This window comes from Chiloscyllium plagiosum, unplaced genomic scaffold (genome assembly GCF_037043375.1).
Source record: "Chiloscyllium plagiosum isolate Xiang-an unplaced genomic scaffold, Cpla_swu_hap1 HiC_scaffold_29, whole genome shotgun sequence".
Taxonomy (NCBI): Eukaryota; Metazoa; Chordata; class Chondrichthyes; order Orectolobiformes; family Hemiscylliidae; genus Chiloscyllium; species Chiloscyllium plagiosum.
The window spans coordinates 9,349,302-9,366,494 of record NW_028270167.1 but is presented as its reverse complement, the minus strand read 5'-3'; the positions used below and the strand labels follow the sequence as shown (position 1 = coordinate 9,366,494).

Below are 17,193 nucleotides of genomic sequence, written 5' to 3'. Positions count from 1 at the left end.
AAGAGAGGGCGAGCGCGTGCGCGGGGGAGAGAGGGCGAGCGTGTGCGTGGGGGAGAGAGGGCGAGCGCGTGCGCGGGGGAGAGAGGGCGAGCGTGTGCGCGGGGGAGAGAGGGCGAGCGTGTGCGCGGGGGAGAGAGAGGGCGAGCGTGTGCGCGGGGGAGAGAGGGCGAGCGTGTGCGCGGGGGAGAGAGGGCGAGCATGTGCGCGGGGGAGAGAGGGCGAGCATGTGCGCGGGGGAGAGAGGGCGAGCGTGTGCGCGGGGGAGAGAGGGCGAGCATGTGCGCGGGGGAGAGAGGGCGAGCGTGTGCGCGGGGGAGAGAGGGCGAGCGTGTGCGCGGGGGAGAGAGGGCGAGCGTGTGCGCGGGGGAGAGAGAGGGCGAGCGTGTGCGCGGGGGAGAGAGAGGGCGAGCGTGTGTTGGGGGGAGAGAGGGCGAGCGTATGTGGGGGGGGGAGAGAGGGCGAGCGTGTGTGCGGGGGGGAGAGAGGGCGAGCGTGTGTGGGGGAGAGAGGGCGAGCGTGTGTGCGGGGAAGAGAGGGCGAGCGCGTGTGGGGGGGAGAGAGGGCGAGCGCGTGTGGGGGGGAGAGAGGGCGAGCGTGTGCGCGGGGGAGAGAGGGCGAGCGTGTGCGGGGGGAGAGAGGGCGAGCGTGTGCGCGGGGGAGAGAGGGCGAGCGCGTGTGGGGGGGAGAGAGGGCGAGCGCGTGTGGGGGGGAGAGAGGGCGAGCGTGTGCGCGGGGGAGAGAGGGCGAGCGTGTGCGGGGGGGGAGAGAGAGGGCGAGCGCGTGTGGGGGGGAGAGAGGGCGAGCGCGTGCGCGGGGGAGAGAGAGGGCGAGCGTGTGCGCGGGGGAGAGAGAGGGCGAGCGTGTGCGCGGGGGAGAGAGGGCGAGCGTGTGCGCGGGGGAGAGAGGGCGAGCGTGTGCGCGGGGGAGAGAGGGCGAGCGCATGCGCGGGGGAGAGAGGGCGAGCGCGTGTGCGGGGGAGAGAGGGCGAGCGCGTGTGCGGGGGAGAGAGGGCGAGCGTGTGTGCGGGGGAGAGAGGGCGAGCGTGTGTGCGGGGGAGAGAGGGCGAGCGTGCGTGGGGGAGAGAGGGCGAGCGTGTGTGGGGGAGAGAGGGCGAGCGCGTGCGCGGGGGAGAGAGGGCGAGCGCGTGTGCGGGAGAGAGGGCGAGCGCGTGTGCGGGGGAGAGAGGGCGAGCGCGTGTGCAGGGGAGAGAGGGCGAGCGTGTATGCGGGGGAGAGAGGGCGAGCGTGTGCGGGGGGGAGAGAGGACGAGCGTGTGCGCGGGGGAGAGAGGGCGAGCGTGTGCGCGGGGGAGAGAGGGCGAGCGTGTGTGGTGGAGACAGAGAGCGAGCGTGTGTGGGGGAGAGAGGGCGAGCGTGTGCGCGGGGGAGAGAGGGCGAGCGTGTGCGCGGGGGAGAGAGGGCGAGCGTGTGTGGTGGAGACAGAGAGCGAGCGTGTGTGGGGGAGAGAGGGCGAGCGTGTGCGCGGGGGAGAGAGGGCGAGCGTGTGCGCGGGGGAGAGAGGGCGAGCGTGTGTGCGGGGGAGAGAGGGCGAGCGTGTGCGCGGGGGAGAGAGGGCGAGCGTGTGCGCGGGGGAGAGAGAGGGCGAGCGTGTGCGCGGGGGAGAGAGAGGGCGAGTGTGTGTTGGGGGGAGAGAGGGCGAGCGTGTGTGGGGGGGGGAGAGAGGGCGAGCGTGTGTGCGGGGGGGAGAGAGGGCGAGCGTGTGTGCGGGGGGGAGAGAGGGCGAGCGTGTGTGGGGGAGAGTGGGCGAGCGTGTGTGCGGGGAAGAGAGGGCGAGCGTGTGCACGGGGGAGAGAGGGCGAGCGTGTGCGCGGGGGAGAGAGGGCGAGCGTGTGCGTGGGGGAGAGAGAGGGCGAGCGCGTGTGGGGGGGAGAGAGAGGGCGAGCGCGTGTGGGGGGGAGAGAGAGGGCGAGCGTGTGCGCGGGGAAGAGAGGGCGAGCGTGTGCGGGGGGGAGAGAGAGGGCGAGCGCGTGCGCGGGGAAGAGAGGGCGAGCGCGTGCGCGGGGGAGAGAGGGCGAGCGTGTGCGTGGGGGAGAGAGGGCGAGCGCGTGCGCGGGGGAGAGAGGGCGAGCGCGTGCGCGGGGGAGAGAGGGCGAGCGCGTGCGCGGGGGAGAGAGGGCGAGCGCGTGTGCAGGGGAGAGAGGGCGAGCGTGTGTGCGGGGGAGAGAGGGCGAGCGTGTGTGCGGGGGAGAGAGGGCGAGCGTGTGTGCGGGGGAGAGAGGGCGAGCGTGTGTGGGGGAGAGAGGGCGAGCGTGTGTGCGGGGGAGAGAGGGCGAGCGTGTGTGGGGGAGAGCGGGCGAGCGTGTGTGCGGGGGAGAGAGGGCGAGCGTGTGTGCGGGGGAGAGAGGGCGAGCGTGTGTGGGGGAGAGAGGGCGAGCGTGTGTGGGGGAGAGAGGGCGAGCGTGTGTTTGGGAGAGAGAGGGCGAGCGTGTGTTTGGGAGAGAGAGGGCGAGCGCGTGTGCAGGGGAGAGAGGGCGAGCGTGTGTGCGGGGGAGAGAGGGCGAGCGTGTGTGCGGGGGAGAGAGGGCGAGCGTGTGTGCGGGGGAGAGAGGGCGAGCGTGTGTGCGGGGGAGAGAGGGCGAGCGTGTGTGCGGGGGAGAGAGGGCGAGCGTGTGTGGGGGGGAGAGAGGGCGAGCGTGTGTGGGGGAGAGAGGGGGAGCGTGCGCGGGGGAGAGAGGGCGAGCGCGTGCGCGGGGGAGAGAGGGCGAGCGCGTGCGCGGGAGAGAGAGGGCGAGCGTGTGTTTGGGAGAGAGAGGGCGAGCGTTTGTGCGGGGGAGAGAGGGCGAGCGTGTGTGGGGGAGAGAGGGCGAGCGTGTGCGTGGGGGAATGAGAAGGCGAGCGTGTGCACGGGGGAGAGAGGGCGAGCGTGTGTGCGGGGGAGAGAGGGCGAGCGTGTGTGCGGGGGAGAGAGAGGGCGAGCGTGTGCGCGGGGGAGAGAGAGGGCGAGCGTGAGTGGGGGAGAGAGGGCGAGCGCGTGCGCGGGGGAGAGAGGGCGAGCGCGTGCGCGGGGGAGAGAGGACGAGCGTGTGTGCGGGGGAGAGAGGGCGAGCGTGTGTGCGGGGGAGAGAGGGCGAGCGTGTGTGCGGGGGAGAGACGGCGAGCGTGTGTGGGGGAGAGAGGGCGAGCGTGTGTGCGGGGGAGAGAGGGCGAGCGTGTGTGGGGGAGAGAGGGGGAGCGTGCGTGGGGGAGAGAGGGCGAGTGCGTGCGGGGGAGAGAGAGAGCGAGCGTGTGTGTGCGGGAGAGAGAGGGCGAGCGTGTGTGGGGGGAAGAGAGAGGGCGAGCGTGTGTGCGGGGGAGAGAGGGCGAGCGTGTGTGCGGGGGAGAGAGGGCGAGCGCGTGCGCGGGGGAGAGAGGGCGAGTGCGTGCGGGGGAGAGAGAGAGCGAGCGTGTGTGTGCGGGAGAGAGAGGGCGAGCGTGTGTGGGGGGAAGAGAGAGGGCGAGCGTGTGTGCGGGGGAGAGAGAGGGCGAGCGTGTGCCCGGGAGAGAGAGGGCGAGCGTGTGTGCGGGAGAGAGAGAGGGCGAGCGTGTGTGTGCGGGAGAGAGAGGGCGAGCGTGTGTGGGGGGAAGAGAGAGGGCGAGCGTGTGTGGGGGGGAGAGAGAGGGCGAGCGGTGTGTGCGGGGGAGAGAGGGCGAGCGTGTGTGCCGGGGGGAGAGAGGGCGAGCGTGTGTGTGCGGGGGAGAGAGGGCGAGCGTGTGTGGGGGAGAGAGGGGGAGCGTGTGTGTGCGGGGGAGAGAGGGCGAGCGTGTGTGTGCGGGGGAGAGAGGGCGAGCGTGTGTGCGGGGGGGAGAGAGGGCGAGCGTGTGTGGGGGAGAGAGAGGGCGAGCGCATGCGCGGAAGAGAGAGGGCGAGCGTGTGTGGGGGAGAGAGGGCGAGCGTGTGCGCGGGGGAGAGAGGGCGAGCGTGTGTGGGGGGGAGAGAGAGGGCGAGTGTGTGTGGGGGAGAGAGGGCGAGCGTGTGTGGGGGAGACAGGGTGAACGTGTGTGTGTGAGAGAGAGACTGTGAGCGTGTGTCTGCGTGTGTGAGCATGAGTGTGTGTCAGTGCGATGTGAGTGAATGTGTCTATGTGTGTGAGAAAGTGCACGTGTGTGGGCATGTGCATGTGTGTGTGTGTATTAGCTTTTGTTCAACTCCAGCCTCACAGAGGACTGCTGCTTTTTTGCAGTCCTGTTACAATGACAGTCGGAGTGAATTATTGAAATGCATCCCTCTGCTGGTCCAATAGTAATTTTACACAGAGTCTCACTGCAGAATAACAACAAATATTTACAAACCTTTTTTAAAAATCAGTATGATTTACGAAAAATAGAGAACATAAACTGGAAAATACTTAACCATTATATGAAAAAGATTTGCAGGTTAGCTAATGGGGTTATAACTTTCTGAAAACATGGAGCATCAACACGAAACTTTTATCAGTTTTCAGAGACTGACGCTTAGGGTTTTTTTCCAGTGATTCACTAAAACACGAGTACTTTTCAGAACTAACTGATGAAATGATGAGTGAGAGAGTGAGAGAGTGACAGAATGAGAGAGTGTGTTCGTGTGTATGTATGAGTGAGTGAGGGAGCGACAACGTGTATATGTTTGTGCTTGAGAGACTATAAGATCATAAGAAATAGGAGTGGAAGGAAGGCCATTCGGCCCATCAAGTCCACTCCGCCATTCAATCATGGCTGACAGACATTTCAATGCCACTTACCCGCACTCTCCCCGTATTCCTTAATTCCTCGCGAGATTAAGAATTTATCAATCTCTGCTTGAGAGAGTTCCAACAGCTGTTCCAAATCTAGCCTCTTAAATCTAGTGCATGTTCGCATGTGAATATCATGTAAACTTTTGCTACAAATTCTGTGCCTTACAATTGTGTCCTCCACTACCACCTGATGAAGGAGCGGTGCTCCGAAAGCTAGTGTGTTTCCAATTAAACCTGTTGGACTATAACCTGGTGTTGTGTGATTTTTAACTATGTAAATTGGATGTGATGTAACTTGCCATTAAGAATTATACAAAAACCTGATAAAGACTCCCTTCTGTAGAAGATTTGAGAGTCAACCTTATGTTTGTTTTGACTAAGTGTTATTTGCATAGAGGTTTTGGGAGCATTTTTCACCGTGAGGGATAGTGAGATCTCTCGCTATGTTCTACCAAACCTGCCTCAATAATTACCTATCCCACCCCTTTGATTCTAGCCTCACCCTACAACTCCGTTCTTGCAAAGATTGCCAATCAATGGATATTTGTTGAAAAACTAGAACTCTTGAGTCATTTCAGCATAAGACCATAAGATACAGGAGCAGAATTAGGCTATTCAGCCCATCGAGTATTCCCCACCATTCAATCACGCCTGTTATGTTTTTTGATGCCATTTGCCTGCCTTCTCCTCATAACCCTTGATCCCTTTACACATCAAGAATCTATCTATCTATCTATCTATCTATCTATCTTGGTCTTAAAGACACTCAATGACTTGGCCTCCACAGCCCTCTAACAGTGACTTCCACAGATTCAGCAGACTCTGGCCAAAGACATTCCTCCTGGTTTCAGTCCTTAAAGGTCACCCCATAGTTAACAAGCTGCTGTGTGTCTAGAAGGTCACTGCATGGTCCTGTGTATTCAGTCAGAAGGTGTGACCAAAAGGAAACTGATTCTCAGATGGGGAGCTGAAGGGCTCCTGGCGGAGGAAATGAATGAGCAAGCACTCAGACAGCAAGTGAACAACCCTGAGGTACAGCCTGATCCAATCAGTGAGCTAAGTGCCAATCCCTGTGCACAAACCGTCCCTCAATGCTCGTTGCTGGTGTGCCCACCTGTGTTTTCTCTGTGTCCTGCAAGAGGATCGCACAGGATCCTGAGAGGTTGACAAATGTCAGATGCCAACCTCCATAGAGAAGAGTGCATGCAGATGGTGCCCATAGATCATGCCCATGGATCATGAGGGTGGTGGGGACAGATACTCTCACAATATTTAAGAAGCATCTGGATGAGCACAAGGCATAGTAGGCTGTGGAGCGAGAGAAGGGAGAAAGATCTGTTTCTATGCTGAAAGACTCCATGACTCTTTGTTGTTTGGTGATGAGCAACAAACTGAACTGTTGACCTGAACTACTCCAAAGAAGGGTCACTGGACTCAAATGATTAACTCTGATTCTCTTTGATGCTCCCAGACTTACTGAGCTTCTCCAGCAACTTCTGTTTTTATTTCTCTCTCAGATTACCGTACCTGCAGAAAACTGGCACTCTCGAGTCTGGACAGAATGAGGTGAGGATTCCTTGTCGAGGTTCCCCTCTGTGCTGAACACTTGTACATCTGCAATGATGCTGTCTTCAATTGTGGTCTGAGCTCTATCACGTGGTAGGACTATATCATCATATTCAACGTCTCCGGAGGTTTTGGGATGACACGTACACACCTCTGAGCTTGTGACCGTTTCGCCTGAAATGTCTGGGTTAATGGCCAGAAGTTGAATTCCATCATGGACCACACATATATCACTGTGCTCTGCATCACCAGCAATAGGAGATAATTCATTCTGTTCTGGTGAACATTTTGCACCGTTGTTCCGTTCTTTCTGGCTGTGAATTGCAGCATCTGACACCCAGTAATCCACTTCACCCCTTTCCTTAACATCGTCTCCAACTATCAGAAATGTTTCAGTAGAACAAGGCACTGCCATTTCACCAAACGTCAGCTGGGGGCAACTGCTAAAATACAAACTGCAACTTGTAATAATATTTGACTGTTACTTTTCAAAGATTATATTTAAATACCTACGAAAGAAAAAGCTGGATTTCAAGAGACCACTTTAAAACAATTACAAACTGTGAGATAACTGTATACCATCCTCGCCCATCTCTCTTCATCTCTCTCCATCAATACATCCTCAGGGTCCTTCTCCCTAATGTGATTATCTTTTTCACATTAAAAACTTTTTGTTTTCCCAGGATGTGGGTGTCACTGAGAAAGTTAGCCTTTGCTTTCCATCAGTAATTGCCCTTGGACTGAGAGGCTTGCTCAGTCATTTCAGAGCGCATGGAAGGAGTCTACATGTAGACTAGACTGGTTAAGGACAATAGATTTCCTTCCCTAAAGAACATTAGTAAACCAAATATTTTATTTTAACAGCAATTGATACTAATTATCCTGGTCACTATTACTGAGACTAGCTTTCAATTTGCTGGTCAATAAACTGAGTTTAAATTCTATTAACTACCGTGGTAGGATTTGAACCGATGTCACCAAAGCATTAGCTTGGGGCGGCATGGTGGCACAGTGGTTAGCACTGCTGCCTCACAGCGCCAGAGACCCTGTGTGGAGTTTGCACGTTCTCCCCCCGTGTCTGCGTGGGTTTCCTCCCGGTGCTCCGGTTTCCTCCCACAGTCCAAAGATGTGCAGGTCAGGTGAATTGGCCAGGCTAAATTGCCCGTAGTGTTAGGTAAGGGGTAAATGTGTAGGAGTAGGGGTATGGGTGGGTTGCGCTTCGGCGGGTCGGTGTGGACTTGTTGGGCCGAAGGGCCTGTTTCCACACTGTAAGTAATCTAATCTAATTACAAATTCAGTGAGGAACAGAAGTAGGCCTTTCAGCCCGTTGAGCCAAGAGTATGGTGCTGGAAAAGCACAGCCAGTCAGGCAGCATCCGATGAGCAGGAAAATCAACGTTTCAGGCATAAGCCCTTCATCAGATCCTTGGATGCTGCCTGAACAGCTGTGCTTTTCCAGCGCCACACTCTTGGCTCTAATCTCCAGTCCTCACTTTTAACATACAGCCCATTGAGCCTGCTCCACCTCTCAATAAGATCGGGGCTGATCTGATAATCCTCAACTCTATTTAGCCGCCTTTCCTTATAACCTTGATTCCCTTACTGATTAAAAATCTGTCCACCTGAACCTTGAATATAATTTAACAACCCAGCCTCTACTGCCCTCTGCTGGAAAGAATTCCGCAAGTTCACTTTTCTCTGAAAATACAAATTCCATCTCATCTCTGTCAACTCCTTATTCTGAGATTATACCCTCTGGAACTAGACTCTCCCTCAAGGAGAAACTATTTTCCTGCATTTATCCCGTCAAGTGCAATAAGTATCTTATCTGTTTCAATAGGGTCGCCTCTCATTCTCCTAAACATCAATGAGTACAGCCTCACTCCACCATCTGTCTGTAGCATCTCTCTCTGTAGTAGCAATGACCATATTCTTATCACATTTTGACAGGAGGCAGACAAGATTAGGGTACACTGATGGGATCAGATGAGAAGGATGGGAGAAGGCAATTTTGAAGGATTGGACCAAATGGTGGAGAGTTACATAAGGTAGTTTGTAATTATATTCTCATGGATTCTCCATTGGATTTATTAAGGGCTTTCTTGTACACATAATCCCTAATTTTATTCCCCAATAAACATACCTCACTCCCATTAATTCCCCAGTCTCTAAATCCCACTTCACCTGAGGACTGTTATTGATCTTAACAAAGAGTCACTTTAAATTGGAACTCTTGAATCTTTTTGTACCTTACCAAACCCTTAACAACCCAGCCTCTACTGCCCTCTGCTGGAAAGAATTCCACAAGTTCACTTTTCTCTGAAAATACAAATTCCATCTCATCTCTGTCAACTCCTTATTCTGAGATTGGACTTCCAATTGAAATCATCCTCATATGGAATTAGTATTCAATGCAACATTATCCATCTTACACCACTGCCCAAAGTTATAACTCCTCCCTCCACGAAGGAACGTACCCGTAGAAACCTATTCTGACAACGGGATAAATGCAGGAAGGACGTTCCCAATGACTGGGGAGGCCAGGGCCAGGGGTCACAGTTTAAAGTACATCTGTACTTTTACCATTGATAATAGGCTGCTTCAACATAAATTCATAAATCGGTTTTAAATGTCGACTTGAGGTGTGTTGAATAATGTCTCAAAGCCAACGTTAAAGCTTTCAAAGGGAGTCACTGCTATTTAGCTTAAAATAATAAATTTAGTAATAATAAATAATAAATCCAAATATTGATTTCTTTTACAGTGACAACAAGAGAAATGCATTGATCCTAATAGGAAAAAAGCTCTCTGTTTGGCTACTTTTAAGGTAAATACTACCACCAGGAGGAGCACTGCATGTGTATGAGCAGAATTTTATTCAAGGTAAAAATAAATCATTGGTAGAAATTTAGTAAGGAGGAGGTCATTCTGCCGAGCAAGACTGTACCACCATTCAACCTGATTGTGGCTGATCTGTGACCCAACTCCATACAGTACCCCCCACCCAATCTCTATTAGTTTTGATGTGGAGGTGCTGGTGTTGGATTGGAGTAGACAAAGTTAAAAATCACACAACACCAGGTTATAGTCCCACAGGTTTATGTGGAAACACTAGCTTTCGGAGAGCTGCTCCTTCATCATATACATGCAGTGCCACCTGATGAAGGAGCAGTGCTCTGAAAGCTAGTGCTTCCATATAAACCTGTTGGATTATAACCTGGCATTGTGTTGTTTTTAACTCTATTAGCTTTGGTGAACAGAAACACAATGTGTGTTTTGAATGCACAGTGCCATTAAAGATGCCCACTGGGAGCCAACTGTGAATGACAACCTGAGTTACTTTGGTCTCCCGCGTCAAGAATCTCAGTTGACAGTGTGCCCCTACACACATGCTGGTGATGTGACAATCAGAAATGAGATGAGACTCCAAGTTAATGCTTATTGGTTCAGTACAGTCCACTCTCCCTACTCCCTCCAAGGCATCTGACTGGGAATACTAAACTGTGCAGTAATTAGCACAGTTAAGCTTAAAAATGAATTATTGAGTCATACGACACAGAAACAGTCCAACCAGTTCACACCGACCACAATCCCAAACTAAACTAGTCCCACCCGCCTGCACTTGAGCCATAATCCCTGCAAACACTTCCTGTCCGTGTACTTATCCAAAAGTCTTTTAAACATTGTAACTGTACCCGTGTCCACCACTTCCCCTGGCAGTTCACTGCACACACAAACCACTCTCCGTGTAAAATAAAATTGCCCCCACATCTTTTTTTTAAACCTTTCTCCTCTCACCTTAAAAGTATTGAGAGTTTATTTATATCAAGGTGTTATTACTCTATACAGACACAGAGACATTACCGGCTGCAAACGAACCAAGTTTCATTTAAATCAGAAGAACTAGGAGCAGGAAAAGGCAGTTCAGCCTCTCGAGCGTGTTCTGTTATCTAATACAATCATGGGTGATCTCATCTCGGCTTCAACTCCATTTTCCTGCCTGTTCCCCATAACCCTTCCACCCATTCCTAATACAAATCTTTCTCTTCCTCACATTTATTCAGTGTCCACCACACTCTGGGAGAATGAATTCCACAGATACATCATCATTTGAAAGGAGTAATTCGACTTCTCTTGTTCTAAATCTGCCATACCTTGGTTTAAAACTATGACCTCTCATTCTAGATCGACCCACAATCACTTTTCTACCAACCTGGGAGTGGCAGGATGCGGCAGTGAGTTATTACTCAAACACGATTCCAAAATATAACTTTCTGAAACAGTCTAGAGTTACTTTTGAATGATATAACGCTAACCGCAAAAAAGGATTTTCCTCAGAGGTAGTGAATCTGTGAAGTTCCTTACTACAGAGGACTATCAAGGCTACGTCATTAAATACACTTAAGGTTGAGATATAGAGGGAATGAAGGGTTAGAGGGAAACGGTAGGAAAGTGGAATTGAGTATTATCAGATTAGGCACAATCTCATTGAACAGTGGAGCAGATTCAATGTGCAGAATGGCCTATTCCTACACATATGTCTTATGATCAGTTACGATTGGGTATAATGGTGGCTCAGTGGTTTGCGCTGCTGCCTCACAGTGCAGGGACCCGGGTTCAATTGCACCCTCTGATGACCGGGAGGAGTGCGCACATTCTCCCTGTGTCTGTGTGGGTTTCCTTCCCCAGTCAAAAGATGTGCAGGTGAGGTGGATTGATCATGGGAAATGCAGTTACAGAGATGGGGGTAAGTCAGCATGGACTCAATGGGCCAAATAGCCTGCTTCCACACTGTAGTAACTCAATGACGATATTCACCGGAGTTTAGTAAAATAAGGGATTTACACAGAAACCTGAACAATCCTAACAACTAAATACAGGAAGGATATTCCCAATGACTGGTGACTCCAGGGGTCACAGTTTAAGGATGGGGGTGGGCCATTTGGACTGAGCTGGGGAGAAATGTCCTCAGCTGAAAATGTGTTGCTGGAAAAGCGCAGCAGATCAGGCAGCGTCCAAGGAACAGGAGAATCGACGTTTCAGGCATGAGCCCTTCTTCAGGAATGAGGAAAGTGTGTCCAGCAGGCTAAGATAAAAGGTAGGGAGGAGGGACTTGGGGGAGGGGCGTTGGAATTGCGATAGGTGGAGGGAGGTTAAGGTGAGGGTGATAGGCCGGAGTGGGGTGGGGGCGGAGAGGTCAGGAAGAAGATTGCAGGTTAGGAAGGCGGTGCTGAGTTCGAGGGATTTGACTGAGACAAGGTGGGGGGAGGGGAAATGAGGAAACTGGAAAAATCTGAGTTCATCCCTTGAGGTTGGAGGGTTCCCAGGCAGAAGATGAGGTGCTCTTCCTCCAACCGTCGTGTTGCCATGGTCTGGCGATGGAGGAGTCCAAGGACCTGCATGTCTTTGGTGGAGTGGGAGGGGGAGTTAAAGTGTTGGGCTACGGGGTGGTTGGGTTGGTTGGTCCGGGTGTCCCAGAGGTGTTCCGCAAGTAGGCGGCCTGTCTCCCCTTTTCCAGCAACACATTTTCAGCTCTGATCTCCAGCATCAGCAGTCCTCACTTTCTCCTCGAGAAATGTCCTCACCCTGGGAGTGCTCTGCCTTTGCCATAGAAAGCAAGTGAAGCTTAAACACTGAATGTTTTCAAGAAGGAATTAGATCTTCAGCCTGAGAGCTCATAGGGACTGGGGATAGAGCAGGAACTGGGGTGAATGGTTAGCCATGATTGCATAAAATGAAGGAGCAGGCTCAAAGGGCTGAATAATGAAGGGTTTTTGCCCGAAACGTCGATTTTCCTGCTCCTGGGATCCTGCCTGACCTGCTGTGCTTTTCCAGCACCACTTTAATCTTGACTCAAAGGGCTGAATGATCTACTCTCAATATTTCTCTGATTTAATAGTCTTATGCATATCAAGTGATACCCATTCGGTGCAAACGAATAACTTCAAAGTTTTAAACAACAAATAGAAAGTGAAAGTAAGAGGCAAACCTCCCGTCCCGAACAGGATTCCACCCTGGCAGGTCGGTACATGAGAAACAATTACTAATTATAATAAATTTGGGCCAATGCACTTTAACAGGCGATTAGTCCCACGGCCGGATAACATTGCAATAAGTTTTACACAGAACGTTTAACTTTACAAATGTTTTTCACAGATATCCAACTCCGAGTACAAATAAAAATGGTGCAAAGAAAGTAGCTAAATGCCGATTCAAGTTCGGTTTGTGGAGGAAACAATTACAGCGCAACAGCTTTTGAAAGTAAAGAATTTTAAAGCAAACTTGTGGCGCCGCACTGTCCACTGAGACTGCACGCATTAGCCCGGAGTGCAGACAAACACTCCTTCCCTCTCAGCACAATCCCTGCAACTCGGGAATGGGAATGGGAATGGGAATCAGGCTACAAGGAGCTGACGTTACCACAGAACACACCTGACCTCAAAGGACATGTGCAGTCAGTTTGTTGAAAGAAAAGCATTCCCATATTTGCACAGTGCCCTGTTTATTTTCCATGAGTTCTAACCCCACTTCCGAGCATCAGAAATTGAATGCATTCTTTTCAAAAAAATCCAAACTGCGACGTCGCCTTTTCCCCTCAAGTGTTACCTGACAGTGGCACTGCTCCCCCATGAAGGGAAGGATGACTCGGGGTAGTGAGGGGAGAGGTTGAGAACAAGAATCTTTCACAATCCATGCTGTTGGTATTATCCCTACAGCGTGGAAACAGGCCATTTGGCCAAACAAGTCCATACCAACCCTCTGAAAAGTGTCCCACCTAGACCCATTTCCCTACCGTATTACTCTACATTTCCCCTGACTAACGCTCCTAACCTACACATCCCTGAACACTATGGGCAACTTACCACAGCCAGTTCACCTAACCTGCACTGTGGGAAGAAACCAGAGCACCCAGAGAAAACCCATGCAGATACAGGAGAGAATGTGCAAACTCCACACGGTCACCCAAGGCTGGAATCAAACCCAGGTCCCTGGCACTGTGAGGCAGCAGTGCTAACCACTCAGCCACCATGTCACCCATGCTACATGGGCAAAGTGTCTGCCAAGCCAAAGGCTGAGGGGTGACCTCATGGAGGTTTATAAAATCATGGGCATGGAGAGGGTAAATCAACGAGGTCATTTCACTGGGCGGGGGGGGGGGGGGGTCCAGGACTAGAGGGCATATGTTTGGGGTGAGAGGGGAAAGATATAAAAGGGACCTAAGTGCCAAACGTTTGACGCGGAGGGTGGTACATGTATGGAATGAGCTGCCAGAGGAAGTGGTGGAGGCTGGTACAATTACAACATTTAAAATGCATCTGGATGGGTACAAGAATGGGAAGGCTTTAGAAGGATATGGGCCAAGTGCTGGCAAATGAGACTAAATTAATTTAGGCTATCTAGTCATCGTGGACAAGTTGGACTGAAGGGTCTGTCTCTGTGCTGTACATCTCTGTGATTATATGACTCTAACTGACCCCACCTTGCCTGTGCTCCTCCATGCTGTTTCTGCATTCCCTTATATAGACAGGAGAAGGGACTGAGATCCTTAATTCAATAAGGCAAATAAATTGGAAAAGTTGGGACGGGACTGTTTATTTTGAGAAGATTGAGGGAAAGGTAATTGAATGGTTCCCATCCACATGATTTACTGAGATAAAACCTTGTGGGATCACAACACAGATTCTAGATCATCCCTCTCCAGATTATTTCACTTGCTATTCTCTTGGTCAATGAATAAATCAAGAGAATGTAAGATATGTATTCTATCATGGGTGATTCTAAATACAAACCAAAGAACTGCAAATGCTGGAAATCAGAAATAAAATCAGAAATTGCTGGGAAAGCTCAGTAGGTCTGGCAGCACCTGTAGAGAGAAATCTGAACTGAGGAAGGGTCAATGGGCCTGAAACATTAATTCTGATTTCTCTTCACAGATGCTGCCAGACCTGCTAGGTTTTTCCAGCAATTTCTGTGATGGGTGATTCCAATCTCTACGTACATTAAGAAAATCGTAGGTAGTCACGAGGAAGAATTTGTGCAGTTTTTTGGGACAGTTTCCGAGGATGTTATATTGTGGATCCAATAGAGCAAGAGGAAGGGTCAATATATTTCTTTAAATATATGTGAAGAGAGAACATAGACCATGAGGAGAATGAGGCTGGGATTATAATAATGGGGAAGCCAGGAATGGCAGGGTAGTTGAATAAACACTGCATGAATCTTCATGGTAGAACACACTAATAATATTCCAAAGATACTAAACAATCGAGGAACATAAATGGGAGAGAAAATCATTGCAATAAGTATTACAGTTAAAAAAAGTATTAGGGAAACTGGTGGGGCTAAAGACTGCTAAGGTCCCCCAGACTGGGTGGGATGCATCTGAGGAGATTAAAGGCAGTAGCTATAGAGATAGTAGATGCACTGGGAGTAATCTTCAAAGAATCATTAGATTCTGGAAAAGTCTTGGAGGATTACAAATTTGCCAATGTAACACCCTTAACCAAAAAGGTGATAACAAGCAGGGAAACTACAGGAAAGTTACCTTAACAGGAGAAATCTATTATAAAGGATGTCATAGCTGAGCATTTAATGAAACATAATGTAATGCAGCAGTTAGCCTGACTGAAAGGAAAATCATGGCTGACAAATATTTTAGAATTGTTTCAGGAAGTCACGTGCAGGGAGATAAACTTGTAAGGTAAGGTAGTAAGGTAAATTTGAAAGGTACTGCACATAACATGAGCCCATGGTGTTGAGGGTAATATATTAGTATGGTTACAGGATTAGCTAACTAATTGAAGACAGAGAGTTGGGATAAATGAGGTATTTTCAGAGTGGCAGCCAGTAAAGTGTGGAGTGCCACAGGAGCCACAATTATTTACAATACAGGCAGTCTCTGGGTTGTGATCAGGTTCCATTCTGGAGTCTGCAAGTCAGAACACAATGCAGGACAACGTAAAGCTGGGGTTAGTGTTAGACCACAGCTTTTCATGTTATACATGAACAATCTGAATTGAATTGAATTGAATTTATTGTCACGTGTACCGGGGCACAGTGAAAAGCTTTGTCTTGCGAGCAATTCAGGCAGATCACAGAGTTAAGTCGCATAGATAGTAAATAATAGGTAAACAGTGGCAAAAACAAAAACACAGGTACAGGTGAATGTTAAGAGTTTGAGAGTCCATTAAGAATTCTAACAACAGTAGGGTACAAAACTGTTTCGAAACCAGCTGGTGCATGTTAATTAGATTACTTACTTACAGTGTGGAAACAGGCCCTTCGGCCCAACAACCCGCCAAAGCACAACCGCTATATTTACCCCTTCACCTAACACTACGGGCAATTTAGCATGGCCAATTTACCTGACTTGCACATCTTTGGACTGTAGGAGGAAACCGGAGCACCCAGAGGAAATCCATGCAGACACGGGGAGAATGTGCAAACTCCACACAGTCACCTGAGGCGGGAATTGAACCTGGGTCTCTGGGCTGTGAGGCAGCAGTGCTAACCACCGTGCCGCCCACTGTGTGTTCAGGCTTCGGTACCTTCTAGATAATGGAACTGAGGGCATTGTTGCTAAGTTTGCCGATGACATAAAGCTAGGTGGAGGGACAGGTAATGTTGAGGAAGAGGGGAGGCTGCTGAAGGACTTGGAGATGCTAGGCATGTGGGCAAAGAAATGGCAGATGGAATACAAAATGGCAGAGCGTGGGGTTATACATATTGATAGGAAGAATAGAGGCACAGGCTATTTTCTAAACGAGAAAAGGCTTCAAAAATCTGAAGCACTTGGGAGTCCTACTTCTGGATTCTCTTCAGGTTAACACACAGGTTCAGTTGGCACTTGGGAAGCAAATGCAAAGTTGACATTTATTTCAAAGTGACTCAGAACCAAGAGCAGAGGTATGCTGTTGAGGCTGTATAAGGCTCCAGTCAGACAGCATCTGAAATACTGTGAACAGTTTTGGATCCCATATCTCAGGAAGGATGCACTGACATAGGAGGGGATGCAGCAGAGGTTTATAAGAATGATTCCAGAAACAAAAGGCTTGTCATATGAGGAGCGGTTGAGGGCTCTGGGTCTGTACTTGGAGCTTAGAAGAATGAGGGGAATCTGACTGAAACTTAAAGTATACTAAAAGGCTTATATGGACTGGACATGGAGAAGATGTTTTCACTAGTGGTAGACACTATGACCTGAGGGTACAACCTTTGCAACTGAGATGAGGAGGAATTTCTTCAGCCAGAGAGTGGTGATTCTGTCAAACTCCACAGAGGCTTGTGGGGACTGAGTCCTTTGGACAGAGACATTTGGACATGAATAAGAAATCTCTGGTCGGTTATGGGCCAAATGCAGACAAGTAAGACCAGTTTATTTTTGGGATTATGGTGAGTGTGGACCAGTAGGACAGAAGGGTCTATTTCCTTGCTGTATGACTCTATGAGGAGAAAGTGAGAACTGCAGATGCTGGAGATCAGAGCTGAAAATGTGTTGCTGGAAAAGCGCAGCAGGTCAGGCAGCATCCAAGGAACAAGAGAATCGACGTTTCGGGCATAAGAAGAAGCAGGGCTCTCTACCTTTTATCTTAGCCTGCTTGGCATACCCTCCTCATTCCTGAAGAAGGGCTTATGCCTGAAACGTCGATTCTCCTTCTCCTGGATGCTGCCTGACCTGCTGCGCTTTTCCAGCAACACATTTTTAAGGGTGGAGCAGACTTGATGGGCTGAATGACCTAATTACGCTCCTATATCTTATGTTCTTATGGTCTTATAAGCAGCTATTCTAGATTACAGGAAATGTTCAACTGTTGGGTCTTAAAAATTACATCCCTGTATGGGATCACCTTTATAAGCAAGAGCATTTGTAAATCGCACGTTTGCAAATTGGGACCTCTGTACCATTTAATGACTTGGA

The 17,193-nt window shown here is 50.6% G+C and overlaps 1 protein-coding gene and 1 long non-coding RNA gene across 3 annotated transcripts in view; one reads left to right on the top strand and one right to left on the bottom strand.

Moving 5' to 3' along the window:
- The window catches only part of LOC122540617 (RING finger protein 214), a 79,027-nt gene extending 66,431 nt beyond the window's left edge, over nt 1–12,596 (bottom strand). Inside the window, exons 1-2 of one of the 2 annotated variants that reach the window (XM_043676576.2) lie at nt 12,265–12,596; nt 6,238–6,719 (exon numbers count right to left, since the gene is read on the bottom strand). In XM_043676576.2, coding sequence (XP_043532511.2) covers nt 6,238–6,691 — 454 coding nt within the window. In that variant the 5' untranslated portion in view covers nt 6,692–6,719; nt 12,265–12,596. Of the gene's footprint in view, nt 1–6,237; nt 7,300–12,264 lie in introns of those variants that run through there. The other variant, XM_043676574.2, reaches the window with a different exon arrangement.
- LOC148142248 (uncharacterized) overlaps nt 6,248–17,193 on the top strand; it is a 34,136-nt gene continuing 23,190 nt past the window's right edge. Inside the window, exons 1-2 of the long non-coding RNA XR_015751970.1 lie at nt 6,248–6,276; nt 9,040–9,102. This is a non-coding gene — a long non-coding RNA (uncharacterized LOC148142248). The remainder of the gene's footprint in view (nt 6,277–9,039; nt 9,103–17,193) is intronic.